Below are 27,970 nucleotides of genomic sequence, written 5' to 3' on the forward strand. Positions count from 1 at the left end.
TACATTGTTCTAGAGAGATGGGATCAAAGTCAAGAAGCAAACATAGGCAAATATTCCAACTGAAGAGAACAGTTACTTTCGTGACTCAACAAATTCAGTTCTCTGTTAGTTATTGTTTTCTGGTTTTGAGTTCTCTGCGAGAGACAAAACTTCAAGCTTTTACATTCTTAAAAGAAAATCTAAACCAGATCAAATGAAGATCAAGCATTCAAGTCTTCCTCACGATATTGTTCTTGGCAACTTTTGTGGAAGAGTATCCAGTGAAGGTCGCTACTAAAGATTTGAAACACTCACTCACACACGCGATTCTCAGGAGATCCTCGCTCCCCTTCACACATTCAACATCCTGCACATGGTTTACAAGCTCAGTGCCAAACAAGCATTCAGCCAAGTTCAAACTTCAGTTGACACTGATGCTGATCCACAGCCTGGGATTGCCCACTTACACAGGCATCTGGCTCAGGCAGCAGAACAGCAGGAGGCTGTCCCATGAATCCAGATACACTTTCTCTGGATACCGCTGGGAGCCTCTCTTACAGCCATGCATTTGCACTTGAAAACAGTCCTCTTCCTGACTTAAGTTTGTAAAGTATTGTTCTCTTCCAAATAATGCCTAGAGGGCTGTGTAATGTGTACAGGAAAACACCTAGTTGCTGCCAATATCCAGGAGCTCGGTTAACAATTTTGCAGTTCAAACAGCATGCTGGTGTTTTGGTTTATCAACCCTCTGACTTGTGGAACAGCCTCCCATCTTCCTAGAGAAACAGCTCAGGGGATTCATCTTCATAATAAGGATAATTTGGAAAGGTTGATAACAGAGGAATACCTGGCAAAGTGGACGCTCATTACCTGGCAATTATATTTAGGGTGGCAGTATGACGTTAGCAGGAGTTTTCATTATGAAATGATGTGCTCCGATGCACCAGCTCCCAGTACTCCAGAGGACTTGTGGGATGCCCAGTGCCAGAAAGACGCTGGAAACTCAAAGGATTGATTTATGAGGAAAGGGCCGTCGGGAATGCTGAAAACGTGACATTTACAGGACATGTCACTGGACTCTGACCCTGTAAAAGGCAACACTAATGCAGGAACATGAATGATGCAGATACAGGAGGCTGTGAGGGGCGCACCACTTTCACAAAGATATTTCAATTTTATGCACAACTTAATTTTAATTCATGCAAGTCGGTGCCAGCCCCACGACCCCGACGGGTGAGCCGGTCAGAGCCCCGCCCGGTACAGCCCCGAGCGGGCACTGAGGGCGGCCCGGCCCCACAGCCGCTCCCCCTCCGTCCCTCCCCCCGTGCGCTGCCGGAAGGGTCCGTGTGGAAAAGCCGTCGCCTCTCCACGGGCCCGGCGGCCTCGCCGCCGCCTCGGAACGCCCGGGTCTCGGCCGCGGCTGTGCCCGGCGGGGGCCGCGGGACGGCGGCGCGGGGGCGGCAGAACCGCAGGGCTCCGTACGGGCCCGAGCTGGGCGGCGGCGGCGGCAGCGCCCGGCCGGCGGCGGAGGGAGAACCGCGCTGCACCGCCCGCCCTGCCCCGCCCGCCCCTTCCCGGCGCAGGCAGCGCCACGTCTCGGGCAGGAGCCGGCGCCGGGCGGGCGGCCCCAGGTCTGCGGGGGGCTGGCCGGGATGGGGGGCGGCGGGGGTGCCTCGGGGGGGACCGGGGGCCGCTTTAGGCCGCGGGGTGCTCGGGGCTGCCGGGGAGCGGGGAACCACCCGGCCCAGCTCGGCTCGGCTCCGTGGGCTGCGACCCCGGGCCTCCCGCTGCCTCTGCCGGCGCCCAGGGATGTGCCCGGCCCGGGGACCTCGCGGCCGTGTCTGCCGGCGCCTCCCCGGTCGGTGACCGGGACCTGTTGTCGTCCTGGTTGTTCGTTTTAAGCAAAATCGGTGGTTTTCGTACAGCTCTTTCCCTATGGGGTTATTGCTGTGTTCCCGTGGCGTGCCTACGTCTCTGTGTATGTATGTCTACTTGTGCGCAGCACAGCGATATGAAAGGACTCTGAGGCCAACATGCTCGAACCTTTAGTATTAGGAGTGGGTTGTACAAAAGAAAGCCGTTCTTGATCACCTTGATTATTTAAACGTTAATGTTTAACATTACGTTTAAATTAACATTATATTTTATAAAACATAAATGTTTTATGACAAGGACAACAAACCATCTCGTATTGGCTGGGTTTTGCCAAGGTGTAAGGAGCCAAAATATTCCTTACCTTTTGTCTATAATTCCTCTTTGTAACCTGTCATGTAGCATCTATTTGCTGTACAGTGGCAGTTCTAGGAGTTTTATTGAAAGCTTTATTATACTCAAATCTTTAAAAATTAGTAACAAATCACAGTGAAGGTATTCGTTTTTCTGTTTGATGGAGGTTTCCTGTTTAGAAAGGTGCTCCAGGTTTTTGGCTCCTTCACGGCTCACCTCTCTAAGGGTCACCTACATAACTGTGCTTTCCTGTGTGCCCTGAGCTGTTTGCTGCTTCAGTAACATTTTGGAGATGATGGTGGTGTTGCTGGGTGACCAGGGCAGTGTGGCACAGTAGCAGTTACACAAGTGCTTCCTGGAGATATGGAAGAAATGTCGTTCAAAATGTTTGTGTTCATGTGAAAATGCAGTCAAAATATTCCTGATTTGACATTCTCCCACAACCTCCCCCCAGCCCCCCCCTTTTTGTTTTTTTTTTTAAACTGGGGATTTCTTACGTTTCTTTAGTAAATAACAATAAGATTTTGTAATCTGGCTTCATCTGTCAGTAACTATCGGAACAAAATTTAATTACTTGTAGTGACTGTATAGAACAATTTCTGTTAGATGGTATTAGTTGGTGGGATCTTTATCCAGAGTTTAGATCTGAATCTCTGGAGAATCATTTGAAAATTTTGTAAACTGTGGTTGGAAATCCTCTTCTTGACTGGTCATAGGAGAAGGCAGTGTTGAGCTGCAGTCCAAGCCACATTCTGACTGCCAACGTGTGCTGTAATGAGTAGTTCACATTCTGTACAGTGATTCATACTTGTTATTCTGCAGACAAGTAAACAGTAATGATGTAATTTATTTTTAAAAAATTAAGTCTGAATTCCATACTTCATTTTAACAAAAGATGCTGAAACTCATTCCTTGAAATGAAATATATGGCATGCTTCCATATATACATACACCATTGTTTACAGAGCAAAATGCTACTCCGAGTACTGGCTTGGTTCTTAACTCAGAGGCCAAAAAGGCCTTTCCATTAAAAGGGACAGTGATTTTAAATCAGCTCTCTTGCTAAATATTATCTGTTGCATCATTCTGCAGTGCATCAATGCTACTAAAAAAAGTGAGCATAAACAGATCACTTTTTATTCCCAAATCTGGATATTTGGTTGTATTTCATTGTCTCTGTTGTTACCCATGTCCTGGTTCTGTCTGTGGGCACTACTTTATTTTTAACTCATATTCTCAGAGCTCTAGTAAATGTTTGTAAATTCATTACGTATTGTTTCTAGAGGATGCAGCTCCTTGGTGATTACGACTTTGTCTGCGAGCTGTTTCCGTGATGTGGAGTTAGCAGCTGCCTGCTGCACACCAACAGCTCTACAGCTCAGAACTGTGCTCCTGTGTGACGTCTTGATGCTGTTCTTGCTGATGGAGAGAAACAGGACTTGGTAGCTCACTTGGTGGCAAATTGTTGAGAAGAAGAACTTTCCAAGGGTCTGGATCGTTTTTACCATGGACTCCTCATCTGTCCAGCAGGATGTTCACTTGGAGAACAGAAGCAGTAATGGGGCTCCTGGCACCTCTGAAGAACTTTTAGATTGTAAAGCCAAGTCTCAGCTAGTTACTACAGATGAAATTAACAGTAAGTTATTTAATATGCACCAAATAATTTCCTAGTCTTACCCAGGCTTTTATATAATCATCTGTTTTATTGTTCAGCTGATGCAGAAGGATGTTTTTCCTTGAGGTCAGGAATTTCTTGTACAGCAGTTTTAAGCAAGTTTGGTGAAGTCTATAGCTCTGTGTGTGTGTAAAACTGTTTTTTTAGCGGTAGAACTTGTTCTTTTGAAAGCAAAACCAAACTATTAACTTAAATACTATCAGCTGTCAGGTGAGTACTTGTTGTTCAGGGTGTTAGTATGTCTTCAGATAATGTTTCCAAGAGTGTACATCTGAAACTCTCTAGAATGAGCAGTTCTGAAATGACTGTTCCAGAGTAAGCTTGTGACTGGAGCACTTTATTCTGGCAGAAGAAATCTTCCTAATAAATTAAATTACTTAGATAAAACTCAAAATGTCTGGCTAAGCTTCCCTTTATGAAAGAGAGATGCTGGCATGTAATCTCCAATTTATCTCAAAGTCACTTTTATATGTAGACAAGCTTTATTATAAAATAATCATGCAGCTGTTTACAAGAAACTTTAGAGTCCATTATCTGAGTAGATTATAGAATCAAACTTGATTTGGAAGGGAGCTGTGGGGCTTATGTAGTCCAACCTGCTGCACAGAGCACACCTAGTTCTGGAGCAAGATCAGGTTGCTCAGGGCCTCATCCTGTTGAATTCTGAAAGTCTCTGTAGAGGGAGGTTCAGCAGCCTCCCTGCCCATTCCAGTATTTAAGTGTTTTCATTGTGAAAGTATTTTCCCTGCACTGAATTGAAATCTCCATGTTTCCCTGGCAGGAGTCTGAGGGTATGTTGGTGTATAAGGATATGGGGGTGGCTGGGTGGAGGCGTGTGTACATTGTGGCTGCGTAGACACACAAAAGCACAGTGGTTCCTTCTGTAAAAGGAGGTGACGTGATGAGGTTGGGGCCTTCTGGTACCACAGGTTTGTCAACTTGTCACAGGCAGGAGAGAGGAAGCCTGAGACTTTATTTGCTTTTCTTATGCTGCCCGTTATCAGAGTGGCAGAGTGTAGTTAGGTGATGACTCATTCAATCTTTTATGAAGCTGGAGATGACACGTTCCTGTCATCTCCTGTGCTGGACAATCGAGTTGTGGCTAACAAATAGATAAAGTGTATCTTTCTACTGGTTTTATTCTAATTGCGTATCCTTGCCCATTTTTCTAAAAAGACTGCAGCTGTATTGACACTACTGCCTTTAAATGACTTTAGTTCAAGGAGTGTTTAGATGCTGAGTGTCTCTTGGCCTCAGGAAGTTGCCCAGAAACCACTCCTCCAGAATTTTGCTCCAGCATCCCATTTGTGTATGTATACCACTCACTGTTGTGAAGAAAAAGTGTAAATAAAGTATAAACCTGATGCAGTAATAGCTGCAGCTTCTGAGATGGGCAGAAACAATATTTCTGCACGTATGAGCTGTCTTCTTTTTGGCTTCATGTGGCTATTCTTAGCATTGACACCTATTTTAAATTTGGTTTTGCCAATATTCTAGTTTTAAAATGTTAGTCATTAAAAAGCAGTCTTGTCCTCTGTCCTCCTTTACATCCTTGTTGAACCCACCCTTTCCATGCCTGCAGCTGGTTTTGTGACAATATGATGGTCTACATCAGAGAAATGATTAAGGCTAAATGGTCTGAAATGTTGTCTGCATGACAAATAAGATACTCAAAAGTATTTTGATTCCAATCTTAAGAGTCGATGGGTTTTGGCAACCTAAGACTGAAAGCTTTTTATTTCTACCTAAATTCAGTTTCCTCATTCAGTTTCCTCTGTGCTGGTTCACACTGTGCTGGCTTAAGGGAAGATGCACTGCAGAGGTGGGAACTTGATTTTTGCACTTGCAAATACTTTGTGATCATAAATGCTAAATATTTTCCACCATCTTTAGTAAAAAATAATGACATCTTCCATATTATTCCAGTGAGTTCCAGTTACTTCAGCGATAACGTGGTGTGGGAATGAACAGAAAGGCAATGGCTGTTTCAGTGCTCTGCTCATTTAAGATCTATAGTAATTAAATTAAAGTTAGATATACAGTTTTTTTTGCAACAGCAGGTTCATAAATGTTAGTAGTCCCCAGCCAAGTAAATAGAAAAGTGTGAGAAATCCAGAGTAAAAGCCTGTGAAATGTTTGACTGATTTTGAATATGCATTTTTTCTAATGGGAAAGAAAAATACTAGTAAGTGGGGATAAAATTGGTGTTGAAGTGGTTCCTGAATTGCGTTTTAATTGGTAGGTTTATTATTTTGATAGATATGAGCTTTGCTACTGTACTTTTGATGAAGATGTCCTATTTGAAAAAATGTAAACTCAGTTTAAAATTGAGAAACTGCTTGGTCCAAGCTGGAAATCAGGATGGTGGATGCTTTCTCCCCAGTGCCCAGCAGCACATCAAAGGAGCTGAATCATTCAGCACAGGCCTGCAGCTTGCTGAGCCTTACTTGTAGCAGGTTGCCCCTCAGAGTTCCTTACACACGGTGTTTCATGCTTCTAAACCTAACAGGATTTAAAAACCTTTGTGAAGTTTTCAAGATACCTTATATGATGACTTTTGAGGTCCTGCTTGAGGGCAACATAGTAAAGCAAATGAAAGGTACTTGTTCTGGTCTTTTAAAGTAAAGAATCAAAAATCCTCTGTGAAATTTCTCCTGCCAGTTGCTGTCAGTAGCAATTTCCATATTTGTACAATATAAAGGCAACAGTGCATTGTATTTGGGTGGAGGTGTGAACATAAATGGTATGACTTAAAGTATGGCTCAGTAAAACTTCCTTTTCCAGCTACCAGTAATAACATCAATGAAGTGCCAAATGAAGAGGGAAGTCTGGAGATAAACAGCAAAGTGGACGCCTGCCAGAATGGGCCAGAGTCTCTCTGCCCCAACTCTCCTGTATCTTTTGATCCCACCAGCAGTGAACAGGGTGAAGAGTCATCCCCAGGTGTGACTGGTTTCCATGACAGCCTAAGGAAGTCTCAGGGAACTAGTGCTGAGGGCATAGCTCTTAGAAAAGAAGCTTTGCAGTCTCTCAAACTAAGTCTTCCCATGCAAGAAACTGAATTGTGTAAGCATCTGTTTATGGTGGTGCCCCTGCTTTCTCTTGCTGCATAAAGCTTTTTTTACTCTGAGCCTGGCTCTGGACTTCTATAACATCATTTAAGCTTGAACTAAACTTCATTTTTGCAGTAAACTTTTACTTAGAACTACAATTCATTTTCTTTCAGTAAGCCACCCTCTGCTGCAGCTAAGGCATGTGCCTTACCATTTAAAACTGGCTCTTCACTGGAGGGGAATTCACGCTTTCTGGGGCTGAAGCTATTCTAATCTTCTTGATTATTAGGAGTAACAGGTGACAAAAAAAAGAAAACAAAAACCAGCAGAACCATGTGATTTTAAGCTAAGAAAAAAGGAAGGGAGAGAAGAGCAATGAAGGGGGGAGAAGGGAAAGCCTTTATATTAAGGTGTCTAAAAGTCTTACTACAGGGAAGGTTTAATGTGAGTTAATAAGAGGTAAGAAAATGTATCTAGGGAACAATTTGCCACTGCTTGTAGGGAATGAATGGACTGTGGAGGTCTTGCTTAGTTTTATAATTTTAGTACTGTCAGAAATGCAGGACAGGTGAGATTAAATGACGGCAATATTTTTTTCTTGCTGCATAATCTCTTGTCATATGGCTGTGGAGGAACTATAGCATTTGCAAACTGAGCAGTGGCAGTCCACAGGCTTTATGAGTGCTTACACAAGGATATATTTGCAGAGGGTCGTTTGAGGTGTGTGTCAGTGGGCTTTCCTTTTGTTCCTTGCTTAAGCATGAAGCATGTTGCCAATGGTAGAAGGGGCTTTTACCTTTTGCATTCCATTTGCCTGTGTTGGAGTCTTCTGTTTGACTGTGAAGGTATCTTTCCCTCACAGGCTCAGTAGAGTCTTCACTGCCATTGGAGAATGAAGAACAGATCAGACTTCAGGCAAGAAGGCGTCTGGAAGAACAGCTCAAGCAATACCGAGTGAAGAGACATCAAGAAAGAGTGAGTACCACACAACACATCTTCTAGATTGAGTTTTGTTGAGAAGCTTGGAAACTTTTACCATTTCTGTGCCCTGAACTAAAACATTCAGTAGTTTTCTCAAATGTGAGAAAGCATTTTTTTTCTTCTAAACAGGCAAAATTTGGTTCTGTTACCTCATCAGTAATGTACCTTTTTGTGCGACTTAAAATGGCGGGGGGGGGAGGGGCAACCGACACCAAACTTAAAGTGACCTAAATGTTCAATTTTGCCTGTATTTTCAGTTACCTTTAGGAGTTTCACATGAACATTTTCAATATATATACACTGAATGTTGATAGGGTTAATTGCTGATATAATTTACCTTGTTTATGAAAGGATGTATATTTAATATCGGTGTAGAAGTGTAGAGCTTTATATCTTAAGTTACAGCAAAATAAGTCTTCGGTGCTATTTTAAAGTTAGCACTCTGGAATTTATTGTTAACTCTTCGTTTCTTTCAGTCGAGTCAGTCTACATCTAAAACCCGTCCCTCCAGCACCCTGGATCCTGAGCTGATGTTAAATCCAGAAATCCTGCCAAGAGCCAGCACTGTAGCAATGACAAAAGAATACTCCTTTTTGCGGACCAGTGTCCCCAGGGGGCCAAAGCTGGGTAGCTTGGGACTTCCAGCATCGTCAAAAGAAAGAAGAAGTTCAAAATCTAAGGCCAGCAAGATCCGGTCCTTGGCTGACTACAGAACTGAAGATTCAGACACTCAAAATGCTACTGGGAATTCTGTGGCTACTGATTTATCTGGGGGGGCTCTGACGCAAAGCAGAAGTGGTCCAACATCAGTTGTTTCTGAGATCAGTCTGCCCTCTGATGTGGATGATCGAATAGAGAATTCCTCCTTGGCAGGAGACAGCATTTCAGAGATTGATGGGAGTGAAGTGGGAATGAGGCTGGATGGAAATGAGAGCGACAGCTCTACCTACAGCAGTGTGTCAGGGAAAGGGCTGTATAGCAGTTTACGGAATGCAGAAGGCAAACAGGATACTCCATATACAATAAATGGCCAGAAGATACATCCTGAAGCAATGGGGCAATTTCCTTCCATCAGTGAGGTGCTGCAGGCTGCAGCAGTGGAGCATCAGGCCCAAGAGCAAGAAGTTAATGGAGAGGTACGGAGCAGGAGAGACAGTATTTCTAGCAGGTAAGAATGATCACATTGTTAGTTAATTATATTTTCTTGGAATAGGCAGCCTATTACTCTTACCTCCTACTAACTTTAGATCCAGTTTTAACTTACACTGTGATTAAGTCTGTTATTAGCTTCCAAATTCTAAAAGAATCTGAGAGGTCGCTTCACTTGAGTACCTATTTACTAAGTATATCTTTAGAGAAAGATATTTTTGCCACTGACTGTATTAAATGTACAGCAGGCAGTTGTTTCTGTCTGTGTAGAAGGACTTCATTCTCTGAATCACTCACAAGCCTTGGTCTGTAAAGTCTGAAAGTGTAGAGTTGACTGCCTCAGTAATATTTAGTATTGTCCTTTTCCTTATCTGTGCATGTACCTTTCAGACCTCACATAGTTAAGAAATGCCAAGAGTCTTGTCCTAGATACCCTATCCTCTTTATTTTTAGAATAAGATTTAGTCTCCCAAGCTTATATGTGTATGACAGGTATTAAACTGATTCAGAAAGCAAGTGCATGGCTGGTGAAGTCCTTAACAATGTGTGCTTTTTATAAGTTGTCTGTAGATGCATGTTTTATATGTTCTACTTTTGAAATTTTTGAATTTTTTTTAAATACTCCCCCCCCCCCCCCGCTTTGTTAGAATAAAGTGTCATGCCCAGAGATGTTGAGGTGTACAATCAGTTGTTGATGATTATTCTGGCTTAGATTTATTTCTTATGGTAATGAGAGAAGATCTTTTTCTCAAGATGCCTTGGCAGTACAGCAAGAAACCAGCATAAAGAATCCCTTATACCAAATAGTTCTTCCTCCTATTGCAGAAGCTGTTGGTATTTCTCAGGCAAATTAAAGCAGATAGAGAATAGTTGTGGAGGTTTTGTGATCCCATCATGTCCAGTTGTCTGCTTAAAATGGGATCTGTATATACAGAATATGATGAAGTCAGCGATTGCACTTCTGTGAAATAACAAACATATGGTGCCACACTAGATTCTAGTTGCTGCAAGTACAGAAAGCTGGAGTATAAAACTTTAGCATGAATGTAATTGCTTTCTCTTTTTAACAGAGGTTGTTCCACTGTGTTCTGGATCTATCATAAAGCCAGAAAAAACATCCTACAGTCTAAACCACGTGGAGTCTGAGTACCTCTTAATTTCAGTGTCACTTTTCTTCAACTAGACAAGAGTTGTATTCTAGCCCTCTAACTGTGTTTGTGTTGTCTCTGTCTCCAGTGTTTCTATGGAAAGCTCTATCGCAGGAACTCATGATGAGATGTTGCAGGTTATGAAGGAGAAGATGAGACTTGAAGGGCAACTAGAAGCACTCTCACTAGAAGCTAATCAGGTAGAAAATGAATTTGGAATTCTGTATTCAGCAAATCAGATGAATATTTTAATTAATTTTCAAGAGCTTCTTGCTCATTACTTGTGGAATTGTGTTTTGTAAAAACATTGTTGGATAAGGTACTTTACAAGAATGCCATGGTGGCTGACCCTGGCTGGATGCCAGGTGCCCACCAAAGCTGCTCTGTTACTCTACTCCTCAGCTGGCCAGAGAAGAGAAGAAATAACAATGAAAGGCTCATGGGTTGAGATTCTTCCCAGAGAGATGGGGAATCTCAGCTCCAGAGCATGGGGCACCTCCTTCCCCTCCCTCTGCACTGACCTTGGTGTCTGCAGAGCTGTTTCTCTCACACAGTTTTCTTTCTTATCTTTGCTGTTGTTCCTCTGCTATTTTTTTTTTCACTTTCTGAAATCCCTCATCCCAGAGGCACTTCTGCTGTCACTGATGGGCTCAGCTCTGGCCAGTGGTGGGCCCATCTTGGAGCCAGCTGGCCTTGGCTCCACTGGACATGGGGGAAGCTTCTGGCAGCTTCTCACAGAGACCACCCCTTGTAGACCCCCACTACTGCATAAACACAGTACAGATGGTGAAGAGGATTAGTATCAAGTTGGTAAAGTCTTCAAAGATTACCTTAAAGAAAAAAGAAAGTGGGGTTTTCGTATGGTTTTTTTTTTTTTAAGAAGTCAAATTAAAAGAGGGACAACAAATCCAGAGCAGTGCTAGCAATGTCTTTATAAGTATTTTCTCTTTGTTTTAATTGATGGTATAGCATTAAAAATACAAAGCATTCTTCCTTAAAGTGTGGAAATATGTGTTTTATGAAAAATGCTGATGTGGTTACTGATATGCAATGCTCTATGTCTTGTATGTTCTTTCCTCTGTGTTTTCTTTGACTATTTGAAATACCTGATAGGTGAGATGTTGCTTTAAAAAGAATTTTTTACAAGCAAGTGGTCTTTGCCTTATCAAAGCCATTTTGCTGGGCATCTTTTTTAGTCAGCCATTAATGTCTTTTCTCATGAGACTTCTGTATTTTGATTTTCTGGACACATTCAGGCTCTCAAAGAGAAGGCTGAGCTACAAGCCCAACTTGCAGCTTTGAACATGAAGCTTCAGGCACAGATGGAGCACAGCCAAAACAGCCAGCAGAAGCAGGAATCTCTGAGCTCAGAAGTGGCCACATTAAAGCAGTCTTGCTGGGATCTGGAACGAGCAATGGCTGACCTGCAAAATGCCTTGGAAGCAAAGAATGCCAGTTTGGCTTCTTCAAACAATGATCTGCAGTTAGCAGAGGAGCAGTACCAGAGACTCCTGCAGAAGGTTGAAGATATGCAAAAAAATGTTCTCACCAGAGACAGCACAGGTGGGATGATGTAAATATCAGTCTTTAAAAATTTGTTGTTGCATAAATCATTTTATTTCAACCTAATTCTGAAGTCCAGGAAGAAAAAGAAATTTTAATTTGTGTTTATTTGATATCATACTAATAAAATGGTCTGAATTTTAAGACGATTGGTTTCTATTTTGTGTCACAAAAGTGTCACAGTTTGCAAGCTGCCACTGCCAGCCTGGAGAGGGAGGCATAAATATTTAGTCCAGACAGTGGCCTAGTTGTTTTTTTGGAAAATTGTACAAATACTGATTTGTAATGATGACTCTACATGCCAGGACACCTACTTCCTGATGTTTAGTTAGTTGATGTTTTCATAACTAAGGAACTGAGAATGCTTACAGAAGTGATTCATTTAGTTTAATTTTACTCTGCTTATGACCCGATACCTTGGATTCTAGCACTTTGGCAGGAAAAGCCAATCTTTATGTAATTAGACATATGTGCTTTTGTTCAACAATAAAGGAAAAGTAGAAAAACCTACAATATAGCAATAATCCATGAAAAAGTGTGCATAAAACAGCACAGTGGGGTGTGCTAGTCCAAGTTCTTCATTTTTGTTCTCCTAGTTCATGACCTGCGACAGCAGTTGGCTTCCTTGCAGACCCAGCTTCAGAAGGTGCAGCTGGAACGGACCACACTGACCAACAAGCTGAAGGCATCTGAAACAGAGATCACATCTCTCCAAAATGTGAGGCAGTGGTACCAGCAGCAGCTGGTCCTGGCACAGGAAGCCCGTGTCCGGCTGCAGAGTGAGATGGCCAATATACAGGTATTGTCACTTACTTGTATATGGGAGAGCTGAGAATCTGTTCTTTTTTGTCAGTTTTAACCACAGGACAACTTAGTGCCCTTCTACAATGGCCTGCCTGCACCAGTGCCATGAAAGTAGTAGCTGAAATAAGGCACACACAGTTTCAACATGATTTTTTTTTCCCTGAAATTCTTAAATTCTGTTGGTATTAATCTGTGATTTTTTTCCTTCCTTTAGGCTGGGCAAATGACTCAAGCAGGTATGTTGGAACATCTCAAACTAGAGAATGTGGCACTGTCTCAGCAGCTGACTGAAACCCAGCACAGGTCCATTAAAGAAAAGGAACGTATTGCAGCACAGCTACAAAATATTGAGGTATGGTTGTAGATGGATTTCATGAGTTATGTTCTATCTAGGTTGTGTATTTATGTTTTGCAAAGTCAAGGCTATTCTGGCAAAGTCACATAGAATTCTTATGAACTGGTTCAAATGCTGCATTATAAAAGCAGTAAATATTTCAGAGCAAATAAATTTGTGTGGCATATTAACAATAAGAGGGAACAAGGCCATATATTTTCCATTCGAAGGTGATCCTTGCATTTGCAGTTCTGGTATTTGTTTTTAATTGAACTTTGAAGGCAAATGTAAATGTTGTCCTTTGCTCATTCATGAACTTTTTCAAGAGAACTTAATTGGAAGTTAATCTAAATCAGTAATTTGCTTTTTAAATGTGTGAAATTGCTCAGTAATCAGGTTTATCCTTCCTTCCCTCCAGTAAGAAAAGTTGGGTAAAATCTGAAGTTCAGTTCAGTCACTTCCAAAGCTCTTTAGAACCTTAAATTCCCCTGATTTTCTGTGACATTCCTGCTTCTGTCTCAAAGGAGAGTAAGGCAGCAGGTTAGTGGAAGCACCCCATCTGCAGTGTTACTGATAGCTTGTGTAAATGACAGGAATTGCTATTTCCTGAGTAGCTACAGTGTCCAAGGAATTCCTTTTGTATTAGAATTTTTCCAAACAATTAATTTTAATAAAGATTCTTTTTCTTCACGTCTTGCTCATCAATTGAGAAAGGACAAGGTGTTATTTAATAGGAATTCAGATTGTCACAAGTATGCAAGACATTCACTGTTATTCTAAGGTGTTTTAAGTATAGGAATGAGTGACTTCAGTAGAGGCATACAGGTGTATCAGGCAGACATCAGAATTATTTTTGTTTGTGTCTTTCTTCTACAAATTTTCTTCATAATCTACTTTTCTCTTTTCCTATTTTTTTTTCTTTTTCCAACTCCTTCCCCTCCATTGAAACCGTAGAAGTTGATTCCATGCTTTCTCTATACAGGCTGACATGTTAGATCAAGAAGCTGCCTTCATGCAGATCCAGGAGGCGAAAACCATGGTGGAAGAAGACTTGCAGAGAAAACTAGAGGAGTTTGAGGATGAGAAAGAACAGCTTCAGAAGATGGCTGATTCTGCAGCAACACTGGAGCAAGAATTGGAAAAGGTAGACTGCTGTTAATCAACTTCCCAAGGGTTCCAAGGGAAATACTTGTTTGGTAGAAAAAGCAATAGTAAATAGATACTGAGCTCTAAACTTCTTTTTAAAACCTGAAAGATTGCTGCAAAACTGAAGTGCATATTAAAGTCACTCTGTTCCAGGTAAAAAGGCCTTTTTTTCAACCATGTCAGTAATAATACTTTTTTAAAACTTCATAACTGCTGTTTTGCCAGATGCTGGGTTTTTTTTAGTGAATTCAGTATGTGATTATTCTAAGTATGGACAAGAACCATAGATCCATGTTCAAAGTTGTTAGGCAGTCAGGATATCATTATATACATTTGGACTTACAGAGCCCTGCTTTAACCTTGTAACCTTACGTAGGCAGCATGTCAGGGGCTGCAATGAGATGAAGTATGTGATTGCTCAGTACTACATTCCATGTAATGATATGGTATTATTAATAATGCTGAATTTACCTGAATTTACTGTGGACACCTTTTTCAAGCAAAACTTTAGAATACAATGACTATTATGAATATTTTAGGTTTGTCATTCTGGTCATGCTTAGCCTGTAAGGTAACAGATGCTGCACAAGGCAGTCAATACCCTTAACAGAGCAAATAGAAGTGGCCTAGGAAAGTTAAAAAATATTACCACCTTCTGCTATTTTCTCCTAGAGGCTAAAATATTAATTATAACACTTGATTTTGATTAGAGTGCATTTGCAAAGATAACCTTTGTTTTGTATTAATTTAATATTTCTTATTTCTATTTTCTTTTTCTGTATTAATTAATTGTATTAATTTAATATTTCTTATTTAATATTTTGTAATAATATTTCTTGTCAGGTCAAGTTGACTTTGCATCAGCGAGATCTGCAGCTTGAATCCTTGCAGCAAGAACACCTCGACCTAATGAAGCAATTGACTCTAACCCAAGAGACACTGCACACCAAAGAGCAGTCCCTGGATGACCTGCAAACACAGTATGATGAACTGAAGGCCAGGTTAGAAGAGTTCCAGAGTGATGCTACTTCTAAAGATGACATGATCCAGTATTTGCAGAATGAGAAGATTGTGTTGGAAGTCGCTCTGCAGGCAGCAAAAGCAAGTAAAGAGCAACTTGATGAGGGAGCAGTGCGCCTTGGAGAAGATACAGAAGTAACATCACAAATGTTGGAGCAGCTGAAGCAAGAAATGGCAGTCAAATCAAGCCAGGTAATGATCTTCCTGAAATCTCACAGTTTTAAAACACAATAATTTGGAGTTCAGGTCATAGTTTGGGAAGTAATTTTGTAGTGGGTTCTTTTCTGTGGCACTGTGGGTCAAACATCTTTCCTATGCAGTAATTTGGCTGCCAGTGTGGTGACCTGGTGAATGTATTTCTGTATCAAATGTTGTGTTATCTAACCACTGAGGTGCTTAGTCAGAAACAGGATCTTTGTTAGATTAGGCAATTGTTACAAATCAGACAGATACGCTCACTGAAGAAATCAAGTAGAATATGACATTTGGCACATTAAGCAATGTTTGTTTTTTCCCCCTCTGGCAGGTGGAAAATCTGCAACAAGAAAATGCCAGCCTCAAAAAACAGCTTCAAAAAGTGAAGGAACAGTTCCTGCAGCAGAAGGTAAGCAAAACAAAGAAATTTCCAAGACATAAACCCAAGGAATACAATTCATTTTACAGTGAAAGCATGTACTTCTGGGGGGGTTGTGAGGATATCTGAATCTCCTTTTTGTATCACAGAACTTTGTGACATTAAAATACAGAAACTGTATAGCTTACAGTTGAATTTTTATCTGTAGCTAATGTAAAAGCTGATCCACCAACCAATTAATGCTTTGATAGGGCTTCAGGGAGTTTGCTAAGTGACCCACCAAAGAAAATCTCTTTGGTTTGTTCGTTAGGTTTGCTTCTGCAAAAGCACTCATGTAAGTCTTCAAGCGTTGTCATTTCCTTGCAGCTCTGAGAAAGCATAGTTGCTTCAGTAATTAGATGGTAAATAAGTGCTTTACTGCAAATTTTGTTCTGAATTTACAGTTTTGAAACAGTAATATGAAATTGGTATGTCATTAGTGTTGCACATATATGTGTCTTATTTATAAGACACCATTAATTTGCTGCTTGATTGCTTATTAACCTAATGTCAAAGTTTGTTTTAGCTTGTTACGTTTTAAGTTTGGGAAGGCTGTTTAAACTGTCAGTTACAGTTAAGCCCTCTTCTTAGGGTAAAAGTTACTAATTGTGTGCATGGGATGGTTAATTTGTTACAATTACTTTGGTTTTTAAAAATGGCACATAATTAATGCAGTTTCCGTAAAGAATGTGAAGAAGAGTATCCTGTACTGCAGAGAACACTGAGGTGTTTTTTTAATGAACTGCTGATATGAACTGTTACTTAATATCTGAGCTTGCATAAAAGCCTTTGAATCAGAGTAAATATAATACAGAAGCTGATGCTGGTTTGTATGACACACACCCTCCTCAAACTAAAAGAATGTAGTAAATTAGTCATAAATTTGCAAAGCTGAAACAGAAGTGTCATTGTCCTCTTGAAACTCTTGTGTGCAAGGTCATGGTGGAAGCTTACCGGAGGGATGCAAGTTCCAAGGACCAGCTGATTAGTGAGCTGAAAGCTACAAAGAAGCGGCTGGACTCAGAGCTGAAGGAGATAAAACGAGAGCTGCTGAAAATCCAAGTTGAAAAACAGTCCCTCGAATCTGAGCATGCAAAACTACAGAAGGAAGTGTCTCAGGTTCACCAGCAAATGGTGGAAATAGAAAATCACCTCCAGTCAGTGCAGAAAGAACGAGATGATATGGAAACACGCCTACAGGTATGGAAGGTGTAGAGCCCTGAACTTGGAGAGTGTTACATCCAGGATACACTGCTATTTCTAGTAATGTTGGAAACAAACAGAATAACCACCTGCAAGTTAATGTTCTTGGTTATATATTTAAAATAGTCTAGACATTTCAACATATACCTAGCAAAGTTCTGTAAATGCATGACTGCTTACTAACATCTCGTGTAAGTGGAGAGAAGCACTGATGCTGAAGCAGTTTCCTTGGTCCTAAAGTGAACTCCGAGAACAAAATCCAAACACTGTTCATATGTGTTAACAGTGGTGGCCTCAGAGGGATGAGTTAAAGAGGATATAAAAGGGAAAGAGAATATGGAGAACTGGAGAGCCATTTATATTTAGAGATGGAAGTAATTTTGAAATTTCATGCTTTTTCTTTTATAATCAAACATACACAGCAAACATGCTTTTGTTCTTACGCTCACGGGTCTTTTCCTTCCTGTTAAGTCTTTGCAGTTCGATAAGGAGCAAATGGAATCTCTTGCTGAGGCAAATCAGGCATTAAAACAACAAGTAGAACAAATGCAAGAGGAAGCAAAGAAGTAAGTGTTCTTTTAGCACAGACAAAAGAACTACAGCATTTGGTTTTCATGTTTGGCTTTCAAATGTTGGGTTTTGTTGGGTCATGGGAAAAATTAATCTTGTAGTACTATTTGTCAAGCAGCTTTTGTTTTTACCTGGTGTTTTCTTCTTCTTTCACACCAGGGCCATTACAGAGCAGAAACAGAAAATGAAGCGTCTCGGGTCAGACCTGACAAGCGCTCAGAAAGAGATGAAAGCAAAACACAAAGCCTATGAGAATGCAGTCAGCATTCTCAGTCGGAGGCTGCAGGAATCTCTTACTGCAAAGGAATCTGCTGAGGCAGAGCTGAGCAAACTAAAAGCACAAATTACTGATGGTGGGAACGACCAGGTTGCTCAGGTATGTAGATGTCTTCTGACATTGTACAAAGACAGAGCTATATGTCTTGAAATACTATTTCACCCTGAAGTGATGAAAATATTTGGAAAATAAAGCTAGACATGGTGTCAGTGTTCTGAGCACTGAGAACTTCTTTAACTATATTTGAGGCTAGATTTCCTGATGAATTTTTATTGTTGGTTTGTTTTTTGGTTGGTTTTTTGGTGGGATTTTTTTACCTTTTTTTTTTTAAGGGTTAGTATCTGAAGATTTTCCAAAATTCTAGCACTTACTGCTTTTTTTTCATTGACAGCTAAAAGTTTTTCAAGGTAGCCATAGCTTATTTATATATGTTAAGCCTGTGATAAGAAAATTAATTTACTGAGGGAAGCTCCAGTTTCTTGAACCAATGGAGCAAGATATCAAATATACCAATAGCAGTAGCTGGATGTAGTGGTGGAAAACTCTGATCAAGACCTTTAAACTAAACACTAGCCACCTCATTTCATATTTGCTAGAGGAGTAGACATTGTAACCAAAGCAGAAGTGACTCCTGAAGATGGGTGATGCACTAATCACATGTGTGACCCCTTTTGTCTTTAGGAGAAGATTCAAGCTCTGAAGACAGAACTGAGAGCTGTGAGCAGCAGTAAGTTGATGCTGGAAAAAGAGTTGCAAGAAGTGATTTCACTGACCAGCCAGGAGCTTGAAGAGTACAGAGAGAAAGTCCTGGAACTTGAGGATGAGGTGATTGCTTCAATTTGCTTCGTAGATGGGCATATGACAATAAAAAATGCCTAAGAAATTCTAGTACCAAAGTTTTATTCCAACGGTGGAGAAAATCAGAATCTTGGATAGGAAACATCATGTCAGTGATACTTGCAAATTTTGTTGTCTTGTGCTGGTTCTTCTTGGTTTCATGAGTCATTGTCTTATAGGGAAAGAGGATGTATAGGGAGAGACGAGTGCTTCTTGTATTAGATACCAGCTGTGTCTGGTCATGAGACAGTGAGGATACATGAATCATGAGCTTTTGGAACTACTGGGAGTCATGAATCCCCAGTGATTTTGAGGGCCAGGTGGTGGTGTTCAGTTGTAGAGCGGCACAAAAAAATTGTATGTATCAACTACTCTGGATTTGCACCTGAACAGTACTCCTGGATTCTTCTTTCTAGCAAGCATTTTAGTCTTCCAACACGAAAAAATACCAAAGTGAACTTACTTTTTGATATTCATTTAAAGGAGAAAAAAAAGAAAAAAAAAAAAACCACTCTGGAAAAGCAAAATGCTTAATGAGTTTAACTCTCAATTCTTTTGTGATAGTAGTCTGAAGTTGTTTGGTTATGTTTGTTTGATTTGTGTTTTCCTTTGACTATAGCTTCAGGAATCTAGAGGCTTCAGGAAGAAGATAAAACGTTTAGAAGAAATTAATAAGAAGTTGACCCTTGAACTGGAACACGAACGTGGAAAACTTACAGGTCTCAGTCAGTCCAACGCTGCTTTGAGGGAGCACAATAATATCCTCGAAACAGCATTAGCAAAAAGAGAGGCAGACTTGGTACAACTGAATCTACAGGTATTTGACTTTTTGATGTAATAACTTAAGAAAGGAATTGGCTCATATTGTACAAAGTCAGTGCATTTTCTCCAGCTCTGGGTCCTCCATGTGTTGCATAACAGCAGCAATATGGGGGGCTGAACAAAAGATCAGAAATGGGACCTGGCACTAAACAGAGTTTTCTTTGGAAAAAAATTAATAAAATGTCACTACAATACTTGCAATAGTGAAAGTGTAGGTAGTCAGAACATACAAACTCTGTTACATATGGATTCATTGAGATAAATCACTTTTATGCCAATAGTAATACATTCATGGGGACATAGGCAATGAGCTACCATTTAACCATAGCTACTTTTAATGTTGAAGGTACTGTGTGGAAAGAGTGATCAGTGAACAGCAGCGAGTTGTTTTGCAATCCCTGCATGGTTTGTGTTTATATTTCCTCTACTTCCAGTGAGCCCACACAAAAGGTGCATTTGCTTTTTTGATGTGTTACAGGTTCAGGCAGTCCTAAAGCGGAAAGAGGAAGAGGATCAGCAAATGCAACAACTTATTCAAGCTCTACAGGCTTCCCTAGAGAAAGAAAAGTTAAAAGTTAAAGACCTTCAGAAGCAGGTAATGGCTCATCTTTTATTTACTTAGAAAGTGATTTAAAGGTATTTTAAAAGTATCTGGAATTAAATCTGTTTTATAACATTCTACTTCCTGCAGGGTCTCTGTCACGATAGCCAGTGGCTGAAAGATCAGTTGATGCCTTCTCTGTTGTGTCCTGTGTTAAGCTCCCTTTCTGATTCATGCTACAGTGACAAAACAAAATAAAACTGCATCTCTTTCTCCTGTTAGGAAGCAGCAGCCAAAGCAGACGCAGCCCATAACCGCCGACACCACCGGGCGGCGATGCTCGAGCTCAGTGAGATCAAGAAGGAGCTCCACGCCAAAGAACTGCTGGTCCAGGCCCTGCAGGCTGAGGTGGACAAGCTGCAGTAAGTAATTGTCTGAAAAAGAACAGTAATTAAAACAAATCATCTGAAAAAGGTGCACATTAGTGAGTTTTTGGGTTTGCCCCTTCGTTCCCCAGCAGAGCCTGGCTGTCAGATGCTTGTTTGGGCTCTGAGCAAATACCTGCATTTTTCTCTCTTTACAATTCAGTTAGACTTGAGGTACACTGGTTTTAGGCTTCACTATCTGCTTTTTCCCACTTTCTACTATTTCACATTACTAGTAAGGATTAACAATTTATATAGATCCTATTATTCTTCTCTGATTAATTTGATTATTGACTATGTTCCACAATGTATTAAAATTCAATTAGCTTGTATATAAAAATTTTTCTTAAATTATAAGAAATTATTATACCTACATGAAAATGGATATAAACTTAACCCTATTCCTCCAAAAACAAAGCAAAATTGCTGACAGGATTTTGGTTTTTTTTTTTACTGCATAATCTGTTGTTTGTAAATGGACTATTAGCAGTGCTCAAGGAATTTAGTAAAATCTTTTTTCAATATTTAATATTTATACATCTCTTTCATAAAATCTTTTTGTAATTTAACTCTTGCTATGAATGTGTTGGCAAAGCCCTCAGTCAGAGCTGTAATTAACCAGGTTCCATGCATGGTCATGACATTTATAGTTACATGGCTAACCCAGTGAAATTCCTGTTTTAAAGAACAGATTGAATAACTGCTCTGTCTGTTAATCTTGCTGTGCAGGGTAGAGGATGAAAAACATTCCCAGGAAGTATCTCAGTTTCAGCAAGAGCTGGCAGAAGCCAGATCTCAGCTCCAAGTTCTGCAGAAAAACCTGGATGACAAACTTAGTGAACAGCCTCTAGTAAACCAGGAGGTAAAAAGTGAACACTTATTGTGTTTATCTGTATTGATACTGCATTTTATGACTTTGTCTTTAATTCAGCGTTTTTAATAAAGTTTTGCTAGGTTTTCTTAGGAAAGGTGTTATTAGACATAAGAATATATTTCTTTTGATAGATTTTGTGGTTGATTGCACCTGTAGATAATTCCAATTATTTTTTTTTTCTTTGCCCTGGTAGGTGGAAGACCTGAAGTGGGAAGTAGAACGAAAAGAAAGAGAAATTGAAACACTTAAGCAGCAGCTGGACATGACTGAACAGCGCAGCCACAAGGAGTTAGAAGGGATACAAGTTGTCTTGCAGGTATTTAGTCGAGCCAGTGGAAATTCTGATGGATTGAAATTCTGATTGCTGTAGGGGGATAATTAAAACAATATTTTTAATTTTTAAAAGCATACTTTTTTCTAAATTTTTATTTTGGCTGTGCTGTTACCTTTGTTTTTTTTCAACCTTTATGCCATTGAAATAGGCTACTGACTTAACCTAGTATCTGATTTTCTGCCATGGCAAATTCATTTCAAACAGCAGTGTTATGTGTTGGGTTTTTCTAGTTTCCTCTGGAAACTGAAAAAATTATATAAACATTAGTTGGCTGGAATTTTTATACTGTTTCTCTACATCCTACTGATTCTCTTCCCATTTAGAATATCAAGACAGAGCTGGAAATGGTGAGGGAAGACCTGTCAGTGGCTCAGAAGGATAAGTTTATGCTGCAAGCTAAAGTGACTGAACTGAAGAACAGCATGAAGTCACTGCTGCAGCAAAACCAGCAACTGAAGTTGGACCTGAAGCATGGCAAGATGAAGAAGGTATTTAAATGGGAAGAACACATTGTACAGTACAGGAAAATCCTCTGCTAATGTTCTTAAATAACCTAACATGAATATGCCTGTGATTCCTGATCTGTAATGAGGATGTGTACCAGTAGTGTGATGTGAGATTCTAGGTGAGAAAAATGATATTGATGAAATAACTTAATCGTGTTTCTGACTCTTCTTTTTTTCCTTTAACCAGAGGAAAGAACTGAAAGGCGAGAATAACTCTTCCAATCCTGTGACTCCAGTCAAGATTCCTGATTGTCCAGTGCCTGCTGCCTTGCTGGAAGAACTGTTGAAACCAACAGCTGTGAGCAAGGAGCCTTTAAAGAATCTGAACAGCTGTCTCCGGCAATTAAAGTATGGCCTGTTATTTTAAACCATATTAAATAATCTTAAAAATGTTTTCAGGAAACCAGCTGCCACCATGAGGAAGAAAGGATTTGTAAAATTAATTCTTTATTGGGACTATATTTAGGACAGTGGGATGTTCTGTCATTGTAAGTGCTTGCTTATATGGCTATTACCATAGTGAAAGAAGACTTTACAATAAACTAAACAAAATGTCCATTGTAAATAGTACACAGCAGAAAAAAGTCAGAAACAGCTACTAATATTTTTTAATTAAGCATATTGTATTTGTTTTGCTCGTAGACAATTCCTAAGCTTCTTGTAGATTTCTTACTCTTGTATACAGCTATATCTTAGGTAGTCTTGGAGTAGGTATCAAGAATCAGAAAAGTAATTTTTTGATCTTGCATTTAGCAGTCAGTTTTCTGCTTGTTAATTTTTGCATTTTTTGTTCTCAATACATTCAAAGGCAAGAAATGGACAGCCTTCAGCGCCAGATGGAGGAACACACCATTACAGTACATGAATCAATGTCTTCATGGACTCAGATTGAGGGCAAGTTAATGGACCTTACTTCTACAAGTCCCACAACTGCATCAGACCAGCACGAGATTCCTACTGCAGATGAAAAGAACGAGAATTGTAGTGTTAGTGACAAGGAAGCTTTGACACTATAACCTCCTTATCAGTTGTCTTTCATCCTATTGCTTTAAGTATATAAACAAATCTTTATAAAAATTATTTATTTCATTTTTTTAAAATGGTATTTGGAGTTGTGCTTTTGCCTGTAGAAGCGAAGGGCACTGATTTGAGAAAGTGATGTAATATTTTGTAACTGATGTAATAAGAATGTGCTATTCTAAGGGTTTGTTTGAAACCTTGCCATAACAATTCTGTCATGTTGGGTACTGCCAAGTGGTGAATCTAGCTCACTTGAGGGTTTAGTAAGAAATGCACATGAAGATTTAAAATGAGGTCAGGAGGAGCATCTGGTTCCAAGTACGTAATTGTTCAATCTGGGTGAGTTTGTTAAGGAATTACTGTTAATTATGTAACAGCTAGGTTTTCTTATTTGGATTTTTTTTTCATTTGTGGGAGTAGGATGTGTTTCTTTCCCCCATCTTGGGTTGTAGCCAAACTACAGGGAAAAATAAGTTCTTCTCATGTTCAGCCATTAACAGTGGTTGAGAACTGCATATGCTGAGCATTCTCTTGTCCCTCTTATAATCTCTTATTCTTGAAGTTCAGATTATGGATATCTGTATTTGAGTAAGCCATTTCCAGTTTTGAAGATGACCTCTGACCTATAGCAAAAGAAACAAGACTGTAAAGACAAGCAATGCAGAGCAGTTGGTATCTTTGGCAGATTTGCCTGGGATGTTTGCTGATGTTTTTCTCTTACAGTCACAGGCCAGTAGTGAGCTTTGCTTCACTGCACAAATACTTTGCACCTTTTTATTTCAAGTTTTGAAGTAGACACCCTTAAAAAAGTATGTGTGTAAAATACATATATATGTGTATATATATAAAAGAAAAAATCATAATTTTCTGACTTTTGAATATCTGGTTTAATATGCTTATATACTGTAAGTTAAGGCTACAATGAGGGGTTTTGTTACTGTCATTGTTTTAATATTACATTTAAGTTTGCTCTTCTTTGACATACCGTACAAATGGCTTGGGGAAATTAGCCCCCAAAGCCAGAGCTTTTAGAAATGTAATTATTTTTACTTTAAAAGACATAATTCTAATGCCTATAAAATTATTATTTTTAAAAGCTTTATCTTCTCCCACACACTTCCTCTACTTTTTGCACCCTCTATTACAAGGTGTCCACCGTGAATGGAAGTGTTGGTACTGTGGCAGCCCCTCTGCAGAGCACCTTGACTAAGTTACTTTTAAAGCAGCTCACTTTAGTTTCCTTCATCTTTGGTCCCATTGCTCCCTGTGGCTCACAGTGCAGTGTTAAGCCAGCCTTCTCTTCACTCAAAAATTCAGTGTTCAGGTATTTGGCAGATTTAGTGGCAACTCATGTACTAGAATGTTTTTGTCCTTAAAATATAAACTAGTCCATTATATCCACTATAGTTTGGTGTTTACAAAGAAAAAAAAAATGTCTATTAAGTACAAGTGGATTCAGAAGCTGGAAAAAAAAGTTTTGGTTCGTGTATTTTTCCAGAGAGGCTGTTGCTGGTTTTGGATTTGGTTGTTGCATAGGAGGGGGAAGGATATTGCATTTTGTTTAGCAGTAAGGTAAAAAACAAACAAACAAAACTCCCAAACCCACCTATATTTATCCAAAGTCTGATTTCTCATAACTACCACTTCAAGCTCTAGTCCAACTGAACACTTTGCACTAAAAGTGTTTATACTGAATGATTTCATGCCCTGCAGCTACTGGATTTTAACTTATATTTTATTGGGATCAAAGTCAAGTGATGCTGACAGTCAAGGTTTTGAAATTGGTAAAGGAAGAAATGCATTGGTGTGGCATTAGGTGCCCATGAAATGGATTTACCAAACAGTTCAAAAGCTTTACAGACTAGTTTAAGACATGTCTGCACACTGCTGCAGTGTACTTGTAGAGTAAATGGTACTGATTAGCTTGCTGTTGTCATGTTCTTGAAGTTACCTGTATATTAAGCTCAAAGAAGGAAAAAACCAAACAACAGTATTGTCAAAGAAAAAAAACCAACTGTAGTGAATAATATATTCAGTACAGAAAAAACTACCAAATGTCCAGGATTTAAAATACTACTTGTTGCAGCGTTAATGTTGCTGTTCACTTTATTAAACACATTGCCTACAGTTCAAAATCCACTATGTTCCAATCTGTTAGTTCGGCAGTGGTTGTATGGGTAAAGGTTTTATCTGATATCAAAGAAGCCAGAATTGTTAGAAACCTTCATAGTTGTTCTGAATGTCAGCTCTCCTTTTTGTATCCATTCTGCATCCTGTTGCAGTTTCTCACTAGCTCCTGAAGACATCTGAGCTTGCACAATCAAGTAGCCTTAGATGTGTGTTTCCCTTTCCAAGATGAGGGAGCTGTTTTGGATTAGATTCCTGCATTGACCCACCTGCTCTGGAAGTATGTGGACACTGGGTATGGTCCTGTTACATTCACCATGTGTTTTTTCTACAAACAGAAACACCATGTCATTTACTTAAATGAAGGACAGACTTGAGGGTCTAAATCTGGTGAGGTACTAAGTCCAGTTACAGAAGTCACTGGGAAGTCTTCTAGAAGGAGCATGCAGTGTGTGATAAAAGCAAGGCCTTTTCTTTGAAGCTCATCAGCTATGTTTTTAATTACCCAGAGAAATAGTTGCTGCTTTATTAAAAAGCCTCACCCTGAGGCTGAGCATGCTCAGTCTACAAAACTTCAGGTCTCTGCTGTCTAGGCAATAAAATAACATAGTTGTAGGAATGAAAACTGCCTCCCTCTGCCTGTCACAGCCCTGCCAAATAATCAGGAGAACCTGAAGAATAATCTCTTTAAAAATTATTTTCCTTTTTCAAGCACTGCAATAGAATGTATTTTATGTGTTTCTTCAGTGGTTGCTACCTACTAAACCAAGTCAAGTTAGTGAAGGAGAAATGCCACAGCAATGTGACAATGTTCCCAAGTGCTGAAAGCTGCGCATTATTTTTTCAGATGCTGTTGAGTTTTTGAGGGCTCTTGAATAACTGTGCATTAAAAAAAAAAAATCACAACAAAGACCAGCAACTCTACAATGGAATAAAATGTTACTGAGACCCTGGCATTGCTGAATATTGCATAATGCTCCATTCTGTTGTCTTCCAGATTTCTTGGAAATATTTGTGCACTGTATTGGGATCAGCTGAGCCCCCTATCCATTCATGCAACGGGAGGATCTGATCCCATACTATTTATTTAGGCAATATCCTAGCAGAAATCTATGATATTTTCACATGTGTAAAGTAATATCCAGGATGAATGTTCTATTGTTCATATTGTCATAGATTATATATTCCTCCTTAGGGGAGAGAACTGCAGTGGCATGGTTATTTTAGTGTTAGCTATGACAACGTTAAAGGTGTGCTGGGGACAGGTAGTATTATCAATATAAATTTACCTTAAAGATGACAAATTCACTCCTGGAGATGCAGAAGCTTGTGATGTATATTTTATTGATTTTGTGGGGAAAGTGGGAATAGTTGCATGTGACTTACTGTGATCAGAGTCTTTAAGTATTTTCCTGTGAAAGCAATTGCTGTTCAGAGGAATTACTAATGCTTATCAGCTGTCATCTGATCACTGCCTCCTACTAATGAGCAACACTTGAGTCTTGGGCAGCCTCATTTCCAATACAGATGCACAGATTTCTAGGGAAGGGAAAGATGTTCTGGATATTGTAAATGAAATGGTTCTGTTTCATGTATGACATTCAGTAATGTCTGCTTAGGCTGTGTTTGTAAAGATAGAAGTTAATAATTCCATGTTTTTGAAGAATGGATAAGCCAGGGGCTGGAGGAGTTACACTATGTACAATTAATGTTTATGATCATACAAAGCATGTTGATTATAAAAATTATGTGCATAGGGATTCCTTTAAAAGTTTTGTGCAATAAACTATTTTTGCTAAAGGGCCCCATGTTGTTTCTATTTTAAAAGAGTTACCATCTTCTTTTTGGTTTTGGGCAGTAATTTTTATGTTGGGATGCTGAATATGCTGTATAGCCCCCTTTAAGGAAAAAAACCTCTTTATTTTGAAATACTACATTATTGGGTATTGATTTTTCACACACCTAAACTTCACTGTATTTCCATTTTATTTTTCTCAGTTAGTTGATCACATCAGGGAAGAAACACAATTCCTTGGCCTGGATTTGTTAGCATCTGGAGTCTGAGCGTACAAAATGGAACAATGCGGAAATGTCATCTTCATTCTAATTTAGCCACTTGCAATGACAAGGAGAGAAATTACTGAACCTTACTTGCAATTTAAACAGTGTGAGTTGAAGGGATACTGTTTTCTTCTTTAAGGACAGTAACTTAAACCAGCAAGTGACCGCATTGCACATAGTACAGGTGCCGATACCCCTAAGGTAGGAATGTTGTATTCGCTGGGATGGCTGGTTCACATCTGTGCAGGGAATTGTTTCCTTCTACACTAGAGGCCTCCTTCTTCGTGGTTTTCCATCTCTCACGGGTTATGCGAGACCGCTGCAGCATTTTGAGGTTAATACCCGGACGGAACCTTTCGAAAGAGGCCTCTCGACGTGCCTGTGTGTTCCCTGTCCCCGGGGCTGATGGCAAACCGTGCGCTGGCCGCGGGAGGACGGCCGGGTGCAGTTCAAACCCTGCCTGCCTGTCCCGGCCTTGGGCAGCGCCCTCGCCGCCCGCCCGGCCCGCAGCCGCGGCTGATGCGCGGAGCTTCGCCGCGTGTTCCGCCGCAGCAGCGGCGCCGCGCTCCCCTCGGCCTCCCCCCGCCCTTCCCCGCTGCCGGGAGCGGCGGCCGAGCGGAGCCGCAGTCACGGCGAGGCCCAGGGAGGCGGCGGAGCTCCGTCAGCGCCGGGCGGAGCCGCT

The 27,970-nt window shown here is 40.1% G+C and overlaps 1 protein-coding gene across 2 annotated transcripts; it reads left to right on the forward strand.

The window, feature by feature from the left end:
• Positions 1 to 1,334: 1,334 nt before the first annotated feature.
• GOLGA3 (golgin A3) lies at positions 1,335 to 27,025 on the forward strand. 2 transcript variants are annotated; one of them, XM_082293552.1, is made up of 24 exons: positions 1,335 to 1,610; positions 3,489 to 3,841; positions 6,665 to 6,823; positions 7,796 to 7,908; positions 8,391 to 9,082; positions 10,300 to 10,411; positions 11,468 to 11,774; positions 12,371 to 12,573; positions 12,793 to 12,930; positions 13,895 to 14,056; positions 14,902 to 15,270; positions 15,605 to 15,682; positions 16,628 to 16,891; positions 17,366 to 17,460; positions 17,624 to 17,840; positions 18,423 to 18,566; positions 19,198 to 19,395; positions 19,879 to 19,995; positions 20,224 to 20,363; positions 21,096 to 21,228; positions 21,434 to 21,556; positions 21,898 to 22,062; positions 22,268 to 22,428; positions 22,889 to 27,025. In XM_082293552.1, exons 2-24 carry the CDS (start codon positions 3,712 to 3,714, stop codon positions 23,094 to 23,096), a joined length of 4,428 nt encoding a protein of 1,475 aa, XP_082149678.1. In that variant the 5' UTR covers positions 1,335 to 1,610; positions 3,489 to 3,711; the 3' UTR covers positions 23,097 to 27,025. The 2 variants fall into 2 exon arrangements, with proteins under 2 accessions (XP_082149678.1, XP_082149677.1); XM_082293551.1 differs by having other exon boundaries at positions 3,491 to 3,841; positions 6,665 to 6,946.
• The last annotated feature ends 945 nt before the right edge of the window (positions 27,026 to 27,970 follow it).

The sequence above is a fragment of the Coloeus monedula genome (assembly GCF_965178545.1).
Source record: "Coloeus monedula genome assembly, chromosome: 18".
Taxonomy (NCBI): Eukaryota; Metazoa; Chordata; class Aves; order Passeriformes; family Corvidae; genus Coloeus; species Coloeus monedula.